At 38.8% G+C, this 10506-nt stretch overlaps 1 protein-coding gene across 1 annotated transcript in view; it reads left to right on the top strand.

Moving 5' to 3' along the window:
* Positions 1–10506, top strand: part of ARHGEF9 (Cdc42 guanine nucleotide exchange factor 9) — an 84076-nt gene that overhangs the window by 46763 nt on the left and 26807 nt on the right. Inside the window, exon 6 of the mRNA XM_006760891.2 lies at positions 5785–5853. Within this exon, the coding sequence (XP_006760954.2) occupies positions 5785–5853 (69 nt within the window). The remainder of the gene's footprint in view (positions 1–5784; positions 5854–10506) is intronic.

Genomic DNA, 10506 nt, shown 5'->3' with positions numbered 1-10506 from the left:
ACTGCAAGCTCCAGCAGCAGTGGCAGCAGCAGCAGCAGCAGCAGCGGTGGCACCCGCATGAGCGGCCCCAAGTGGGCAGCGCATTCCATCAGCAGCCGGCCCAGCATATGCTCATGGAGGTGAAGTCACCGGGGCTCGCTTTCCCACTGGCCCGCTCATCTCCCTAGAAGCCAGGGATAAGCTGGGAATCCCAATGCCTGATAGCCAGCCCAGTCCTCCCACCACCCACCCTGGCTCCCCCGTTCACCATGGCCGATCCATCAGATCCTGCAGGCCAGGGGGAGGGACCAAGAGGTCAGCTGTTCTGCCTGCTTGCCAGTCCCAAGTCCTGCCCTACTCTGCCACACCCACTTGCTTCCCAGTTCACCTGCAGGTGGGGGTAGGGAGGTGAGGAGGTGGGGGAGGGGAGGGACCGAGATGTGATCAATGCACCTCATGGCAAGTGGTTGAGTGGTTGTTCCGGTCATTATGCTTATGGTCCCTGGCCTTTTATTATACAGGATTACTTTAATTGTAGACTTTCATTTGTAGACCAAATAATAATAATAAAATAATTAATTTAAAAAAAGAAATTAAAAACCAGACATGAACATACAGAGCTAACTTTTATAAACATTTTAATATATTTTTCTATTTTTCTATGATAAATTTAAAAATTAGCATGGCTCAATAGTTTTTTTCTATCACTCCCTACTCCCCACCTCTCCCTGATGGTAGATATAATCATACATCATTATTTTTTACTTAAAATTATATCATTATTATTCCCTTAAATCATTTAACATTCAATCATTATTCTTATGGTTATCATATGGATTTACCATAATTTTTATGTTTATTATTTTTATTTTTTAATTATCAAATACATACATAGACATAATAACCATTTAAAAACTTATAGATATGTAATAAAGGAAGTCTATAATTTTTTTCTTCTCTATCACTCCTATGCTGTGTGAGATAATCATTATTAATTTAGTGTACATCTTTTCATACTTATCTAATCCTATATAATAAAGAGGTAATATGCAAATTGACCATCACTCCAAAACACAAGATGGCTGCCCCCATGTGGACACAAGATGGCCACCACAAGATGGCCAGCAGGGGAGGGCAGTTGGGAGGGACCCAGGCCTGCAGGGGAGGGAAGTTGGGGACAACCAGGCCTGCATTGGAGGGTAGTTAGGGGGGACCAGGCCAGCAGGGGAGGGCAGTTAGGGGCAATCAGGCCTGCAGGGAAGGAGTTAGGTGTTAATCAGGCCAGCAGGGGAGCAGTTAGGGGGTGATCAGGCTGGCAGGCAGGCGAGGAGTTGGGAGCCAGCAGTCCTGGATTGTGAGAGGGATGTCCGACTGCCTGTTTAGGCTGGATCCCACCGAGGAGTCCCAGATTGGAGAGGGTGCAGGCTGGGCTGAGGGACATCCCCCCCCCCATGCACGAATTTCATGCACTGGGCCTCTACTGCTCATATAAACATCTATACACATCTGACTTTTAAATTTTTATTTACAAAAAATTATACATATTACTCTGTAACTTGCTTTTATAAAACTTAATTAATCATAACTCTACAGGTGAAGAATATAAATTCTTACTATAACTCTTTATATCAGGGTTCAATCAGAGAAGCATAACCAATAGGAGATTATTAAGATATTTTTATAAGGAATTACCTTATGTGATTGTGAATCCTGGCTGAGCAACTCCAAAATTGTAGGGCAGGCTGTCAGGAATGACAGATCATGGGCAGGCTTGAACTAATAGACATAGGCCAAAGCTCTCATCTATAGACAGGAATTTCATTAGAAGGATTGAACTCTAAGTACATGAACTAAAGTTGTGAGGCAGAATTTCTTGTCTCTCAGAGGGGGGAGACCTCAGCACTGCTTTTTTTTTTAAGTGGTAATAATAACTACCATGAACTCTATGTTCTTAAAAATTTTTAAGTGCATGATATAGTAACATAAGCTCCACAACCAGTGTTGTATAGCAAATCTCTGAAACTTATTCATATCTTATATAAAGGGAACTTTATACATATTCAACATCAACTCCTCATTTCCCCTATAGCCAGCCTCTTGGAATCACCATTTTATTCTGTGCATTTATAAGTTTGACCTCATATTTAATTTGTATACCTAATATGAAAAATCATGCCATATTAGTCCTTCTATGACTGCCATATTTCACTTACCATAATATCCTACAGATTTATCTATATTGTCACATATGGCAGAATTTTCTTCCTTTTTAGAGCTGAGTAGTATTATACTGTATGTATATACCATGTTTCTTAATCCATTTATCTATTAATGGATGTTTAGTTTGTTTCTATATCTTGGCTATTGGGAATAGTGCTGCAATCAACATGAGAGTACAGGTATCTCTTCAAGATCCTGATTGTAGTTATTTTGTATATATATCTAGAAGTGGGGTTGCTAATCATATGATAGTTCTATTTTTAATTTTATGAAGAACCTCCTTACTGTTCTCCATAGTGGCTGAAGCGTTTTAATTCTGAACAGTGTACTATGGTTCCAATATCTCCACATCCTTGCCAATACTTATCTTTTGTTTCTTTGATAATAGCTATCCAAACAGTAGTGAGGTGATTTCTTATGGTTTAGACTTGAATTTCCTAAAGATTAGAAATGTTGAGAATCTTTTCATATACTTTTTGGCCATTTGTATGTCTTCTTTGAAGACATGTCTATATAAGTCCTATGCCCATTTTTAAAATCTAGTTATTTGTGGGATTTTTTGTTTTTGTTTTTGCAATTGAGTATTCCACATAGAAGTGCCTTATATGTGGAAATTAACCCATTATCGGGTATATAGTTTGCAAATATATTTTCTTCCATTCCATAGATTGCCTATTCATTCTGTTGTTTCTTTGTTATGCAGAAGTATTTTAGTTTGATGTAGTCCTACTTTTCTGCTTTGCTTTGTAGCCCATGTTTTTGGTGTAATTTTCAAGAAATCATGGCCAAGACCAATGCCAAGCTTTTTCCCTGTTTTCTTCTAGGACTTTTCAAGTTTTAGGTTATACATTTAAGTCTTTAGTCCACTTTGAATTGATTTTCATGTATGGTGGAAGGTCGGAGATCAGTTTCATTCTTTTGCATGTGGATATCCATCGAGTTTTTTGAGCACCATTTTTTGAGGAAAGGATCCTTTCCCCATTTTGTATTGTTGGCAACTTTGTCAAAGATATATTGACTATATATATTTGAGTTTATTTCTGGACTATCTATCCTATCCTATTTGTTTACATGTCTGTCTGTAATTGCAGTAGCTTTGAATATATTTTGAACTAAGAAGTATGATGCCTCCAGATTTGTTCTTCTCTGTCAGTTTTGTTTTAGATATTATGGGTCTTTTGTGGTTCCCTATGTGGTCTTTCTATTTCGATAAAAAAGCCATTGGAGTTTTGATAGGATCACATTGAATTACTAAATTGCTTTGGATAGAGAAAAATAATCAGTCTTGCATGATATAAAATTCTCAACAAACTAAGTGTAGAATACATGGCCTTTATTACCTCAACATAATAAAGGCCATGTATGAAAGGCCCATAGCTAACATTGTACTCAAAGGGGGGAAACTGAAAGCCTTTTCTCTAAGATTAGGAACAAGACAAAGATGCCCACTTTTACCACTTCTATTCAGCATAATAGTGGAAGTTTTATCAAGAGCAATTAGGCATGAAAACAAAAGGCATCCAAATCAGAAAAGAAGTAAAATTATTTCTGTCTGCATATGATGCAATTTTCCATATAGAAAATCCTAAAAACTCCACAAAAAGCTCTTACAACTAATAAATGAAGTTATTAAATGTGTAGGATACAAAATCAACATACAAAATTCAGTTGTGTTTATATACACTAATAACAAACTATCTGAAAATAAAATTAGTAAACAATATACTTACAATCACATAAAAATGAATGTAAGAGTTAGGAATAAACTTAACCAAGGAGGTGAAAGATTTCTCCACTTAAAACTACAAAATATTGCTGAAAGAAATTAAAGACAAAAATAAATAGAAAGACCTTTCTGTGTTCACATATTGGAAGACTTCATATTGTTAAAATGTCTGTTCTTCTCAAAGCTATCTATAGATTCAATGTGAACCTATTAAAATGCCAATGACTTTTTAAAATTTTTCAATTACAGTTTAAGTTCAATATTATTTTATATTAGAGGCCTGGTGCATGGATTCGTGCACCGGTGGGGTCCCTCGGCCTGGCCTGCAGGAATCAGTGGACCTTTGTGCTGCTGCAGCCCAGCCTTACCCACCAACTCATTGGGCTCCAGCCTGTAGATCCAGCACAACAGGAAGAAGTGCACAAAGCGGCAGGTGGCCTGGGAGGAGCCCCAGCACTGCCCTGCTCCCGCTCATCCCGGCCCGCTGCGCCTGCCACCACTGCTGCTCAGTAGGCTCACTACCACTCCTCTGTGGTCTTTTGCGCGCCTGTCCTAGGTATTATGGGTATTATGCTCGTCATGGCAGGTGTATAGCACAGTGGTTAGACATTTATATAACTTACAAAGTGCCCCAATATTTCAAGTACCCATATGGGACTGTACATAGTTATTGCAGTATTATTGACTATATTCCCTATGTTGTACTTTACAACCCCATGACTATTTTGTGACTACCAATTTGTACTTTTTAATTCCTTCAGCTTTTCACCCAGCCCTTCCCATCAGGCAACCATCAAAATGTTCCCTTTACTTATGAATCTATTTCTGTTCTGCGTGTTCGGTTTTTTGTTGGTGGTGGCTATTTTATTTGTTTGTGTATTTTGCTCTTTATATTTCACATATATGTGCAATCATATGGTAATTGTCTTTCTCTGTCTGACTTAGCATAACATCCTCTAGATCCATTAATATTTTTTTGTAGAAATAGAAAAAACTCCTAAAATTCATGTAGAAACCAAAAAGACCCGTAATAGCTAAGAGGGAACAGAGCTGAAGGCATCACACTTCCTGATTCAAAATATATGCCAAAGCTACAGTAATCAAAATAGTATGGTACTGCCCTGGCTGGTGTGGCTCAGTTGTTTGGGTATCATCCTATGCAACAAAAGATTGATTCCCCATCAGGGCACATGCAGGGGTTATAGGCTCATCCCCTGTGGGGAGGGCAGAAGGTGCAGGATGGAGATGATTGATGTTCTGCTCTCACATCCTTGTTCCTCTTTCTCCCTTTCTCTTCCTCTCCCTCTAAAAATCAATAAAAATATTTTTTAAAGAACAGTATGGTACTACCATAAAGACAGACATATAAACCAAGGAACTAGGATAGAAATCCCAGAAATAAATGTACACATATAAGTCAACATATCTTCAACAAATGTGCCAAGACTACAAAGTTAGGAAAGGATGGTTTCTTTAAAAGTGGTACTGGAAAAACTTGATATAAACATGCAAAAAAGTGAAATCAGACTCGTATGGTGATACCTTGTTGACTTTTGAGGCCCTGGTCGGGGAGCTCAGTTGGTCAAAGTGTTGTCTCAATATGCCAGGGTTGCTGGTTCGATCCCCAGTCAAGGCACATATAAGAATCAACCAATGAATGCATAAATAAGTGGAACAAGAAATCAGTGTTTCTCTTTCTGTATCTGTCTTTCTTCCTCTCTCTCAAATCAATAAGTAAAATTTTAAAATAAAGACTTTTTATATGTCTTGCCAAAATTACTCTTCCAGGAACATACTAATTTTTACATTTAAGAAAGGTCAATGTTTCTTTAACAAAATAATGTGTTTTCTTTTTCTAGGCTTTGAAATTTCTGAAAATCAGAAGAGGCAGGCTGCAATGACTGTGAGAAAAGTCTCTAAACAAAAAGGTAAAGCTGCATTTTACCAACACTCCTCCTACTCCACCCTATCCCACCCCCACCCCACCATTCACTCTCTTTGTGAGAATGGAAAGCCATAGGCTATGTGTTTTCATATTCCTAAGCTTTTTTCCATGTAGAAGTTCACTTGGGGGGAGGGTGTAAAGTTTCTGGATTCCTATGTGTCCCTGAACATAGAAAATGTTCTTAAAGGTTTAAGTCTAAGGAATGAATAGTATAAGGTACTTATGTCCAGAGATAGCTCATCAAGTACAGGAAAAAAAATAGAGCCCCTTTTTATGTTTATTTTTACTTAAATAAACAAGAGAGAACGAGAAAGTAAACTTTACTAACAATTTAGAGATGGATGGGCAATAGAAAATGTGTAGGATTTATTTATAAGTGTAAGGGATATGTGCAGAATTTCCTTTCATTGTTTTGGAGATATTTGGTAAATCAAGAATCCCAAATCAGAATGAAGAACTTCAAACTGTATCTAGAAGATTCAGATATTCATTGTCTCTTTGTCTGAACTATAAAGTATTTACAAAAGAAAAATACATTGAAAATAAATGTGAATATGAAATGAAGCCCTATTTTCTCATTTTTATGAACTAGACAAAATTAAAATGCTTAGTTAAACAAAGGAAAGGAACTACCCTCTGTTTATTTGAGAGCCTATTCAATCGCAGTCATTTTACATAATTTCTTTCATTTCAACTTTATGGCATCCCTACAAGGTAGGCATTGTTAGCCCTGTTTGGTAGATGAGGAAACTGAGGGTCTTCTGGGTTAAATGACTCTGAACATAAGTCAGCTTGACTATAAGTCCCCTTCTCTCTCTTCTCCACCTAAGGGTCTGATGATTTTCCATTTTGAGGAAGAACAGCTGACTTTTTTTTGTCTCACCTCAATTACCAACAAATGTTTCTGTTTCTGATAACCACTGTTATTGTCCCCAGGGGTGGGCAATCTTAGACCTCAGTTTCCCCAGGTCACTCCTTCTGCTTTCTCAGTGGACTATTGCTCAGAATGAGTCACCATAGAAAATGATCAGATTCAAGTTGCCTAAAATTCCAGCAGTCACATAAAGCACCCCTAATTACTCCTAATGACACTGTTTTTCATTGAGTAAGCTGAGTACCTGTGTATATCTGATTTCCAATTAAGCAGTGTACCTAGTTGGAGCCCCTCTATCTAGACCTGACAGTCCCTTTAACTGCTTATTGCTTTTTGCCCTTGGGAGACCTTCTTTCCCTCATCATGCAAATGTGATTCTCTTTAGATAAAGAATTAAAGGCAACCACTCCTAACCTCTTGGGAATGAAAAGTGAGGTATAATATTAGAAAGCAATCTGGAGTTACTGTAAGTAAAGATATGATCTGTATGAATAGGAGAATCCTGTGAGGGAATATGTCCCTTCTTTAGATGGAGATATGAGCAGAAAAGAGCTCTAGGCAGGTGGAGAGTCCTCAGGCTACAAAGGGGCTACTGTCCTAGTAGCCTGCATCTGTCTCCTGTAGGCTCTTAGTTCCTGAGCTTCTCTCACTCTGATTTCCTTCATTGTCCTCACCATACTGACATTTGTCATGGGATGGTACCCCATTACCTTAGCCCAGGTTCCCTGAAGCTTATCTGAGACTGGCTGGTTTTGTGACTGATAATCCTTAAAGCTTAAGAAAATCCTCAAATCAAGCAACCAGAAAACAGTCCTGCTCAGTCATACCAAGCTTTTGTGTTAGTTTTCTTACCCACCTGTCTAGTCTCAACCTATACCCCTCAGGTCCTCTCTTGTGTCCCAATATCTAAACACTGGTTCACCTGAACAGCTTTTACCTGTAATAGCAATCTTAAAGACTTCAAAGAAACATATCTAGTTTCAAATGTCCCAGAATTCCTACAAATCACTTCTCTTATTTCTACTTCTAGTCTTCAAGACTTCTAGTCCAGGGCTGTGGTGACTCATATATTTTGTGACTCAAAGGTACTATACATGTGGAAGTAGTTGTCAAACTTAGTAATATTAGTTACATAATATACATGTGAAGAGCAAGGGAGTCCTTATAGATACCAATGAAATCTAGCTTCCTTACCATTCCAATGAACCCTTCCTAAAAGTGATGTGAAAGAATTGTTGTTAAGATTTCTCTAATGTAATGTAATTGGATAGGTAGTTTCCCTTTGCAACCCCATCTGTAATGCCATGGGACTTTATCAACTCAGTCAACTGTTCTGGAGGACAGCCTAGCTCTAAGGAAAGCCTTTTCATTTTACATTTGTCTTTCATACTGGCCTGCTTTTAGCTTCTTAAGAGTTGTATGCTACTTCCTGATCCATCAGACTATTTCAGTCTATCATTATAGAACTCCCCAGGGCCCTGAGGATAGCCCTGATCTTCAGAGGTTTGGGGACCAGTTGAGAATCAAGTGAGTACACTATAATAACTAAAATAATCTTTAAAAGTAAGAAAAAAGTAAGAAAAAGTAAGTAATCAGTCTCTCCTGATTTCAACACTAATTTATATATCTATAGTAACCAGAACAGTGTAGTGTTGGCATAGGGTTAGAGATATTAGCTCAGTTGAACATAATAGAGAACACAGAAATAAACCTACACAAATTTACATCACTGAATGTTGACAGAAGTGCTAAAGCAATTCACTGGAGGAAGGATAGCCTTTTCAATAAATGGTGCTGAAACAATTGAAATTCCATAGGGCAAAAATTAAAAGAAGAGCTTCAAACTAAACTTGCACCCTATAAAAATTAACTCAAAATTGATAATGCACTTAAATTTAAAACTACAAAGTTTTAGGATTGATAGGAGAAAATCTTCTCTGCGTATCTAGGGCTATACAGAGAAGTTCTTAGACTTGACACCAAAATCTTGAATTACAAACTAAAAAATTGATAAAATACACTCATCAAAATAGAAAAATTTTCTCTGTGAGAGACCATGTGAAAAGGATGAAAAAACAAGTTACAGGCTAGGAAAAAATATCTGCAAACTACATATCTGATGAAACACTAGTATCTAGAGTATATAAAGAACTCTCAAAACTCAACATTAAAAAACTACCTATTGCAATTAGAAAATAGGCAATATATAAACATATTTCACTAAAGAGGATATATGGATACCATTTAAAAATTAAACAATGTTCAATATCATTAACTATTGGATAAATGTGAATTAAAACCATAATGAGATATTACTACATATCTATTAGAAATGCAGAAATAAAAAATAGTAACACCATCAAATGCTGGCAAAGATGCAGAAAAATTGAGCCATTTATACCTTGCTGGTGAGAATATATAATGGTACAGCCACTCTGGAAAATAGTTTGGCACTTTAAGACATGAAACATTCAATTACCATATGAGCCAGCAATTACACACTTGAGCATTTATTCCAGAGAATTCAAGACTTATTTCCACATAAATCAAATGTTCATAGAAGCTTTGTTCATAATAGCCCAAGCTGGAAACAATTCAGATGTCCTTCATTGGGCAAAAATTAAGCAAGCTGGAGAAACTAATATGGTGGCATAGGTAAATACCGGGAAATTGCTGCCTCCCACAACAACTTCAAAATACAATGAAAAGACAAAACGGACATCACCCAGAACTACAGGAAGGCTTGCTGAGTGGAAATTCTACAACTAGAAGGAAAGAAAAGCACACTGAGAGCCAGAGGAGCTGCGGAAGTAAAGTGCAGAGATACGGAGGTTCGTGCGGGGAAAGGGGCTGGCACCTGAGGATGCAGCTATCTTTTTGAATCGGGAAGGAGTCACAAGCTCCCAACTGCTCTGAACTCTGGTACCGGGAAGTCTCTGGGGACCCAGGACTCATACGGGGAGAAACTAGACTGTCTGGCAGCAGGCAGAACTCTGAACTTGAGGGCGGCTTTCCCTCAGAGGTGCTTGCAACAATTATCAGGACACTGAGATGCACGGCCCCTTAGGGCAGGGCTGAGAATCCGCCATAGCTGCTTGCTCTGCCCTTTGATTCCTTGAGACCCCGCCCCACCCAGGCTGCGGCAGAGGCTTTTGCATATGAATGCCCCGGCCCTTTGCAACCTGAAAATTACCTAAAAAACTGCAGCTGGACTAGACAGACCCAGAACTTCCAAGAGAAGACCCAAGGCCCCACAGCAGCTTGCGTTGCTTCACAGCTGGGCCTCATCAGGGCACCTCCAAACTCAAAAAAAAAGAAAGGGAATCTGCAGTTCTCTTCGTAGCTACTGCCAGGTAACCTCAGGCTGAGGCTAAATTAGCACCTCCTTAGATCCAAGAGCCAGTGTACCCAGTTGTCAGAGGGGACCATCCAAATTACAACTCCTCAGATCCATAAGGGACACACTCAGGGTGCAGACTCAGTGAGCACCAAAGCCCCACTGAAGCAAGTCTTGCCCCAGAAGGGTGTCTTCAGCACAGAAGTTCCCCCACTGCAGACACATTTGATTCTCACTGCCAATTGGCCTGGAGGTCAATTCCTCCCAGTGATACCTAGAACAATCAAGGCTTAACTACAACAAGACTGTGCACAAAGACCATAAGGGGGTGCACCAAGAGTGTCCTCCTCAGGTAATTGGGGAGGCTGAACCACTGGGCCCTAGAGGACACTTAGCACAGAAAACCACTTTATCCACACAGGGAA

Source organism: Myotis davidii, unplaced genomic scaffold, assembly GCF_000327345.1.
Source record: "Myotis davidii unplaced genomic scaffold, ASM32734v1 scaffold3597, whole genome shotgun sequence".
Lineage (NCBI taxonomy): Eukaryota > Metazoa > Chordata > Mammalia > Chiroptera > Vespertilionidae > Myotis > Myotis davidii.
This window is presented reverse-complemented; position numbering and strand designations above follow the sequence as displayed.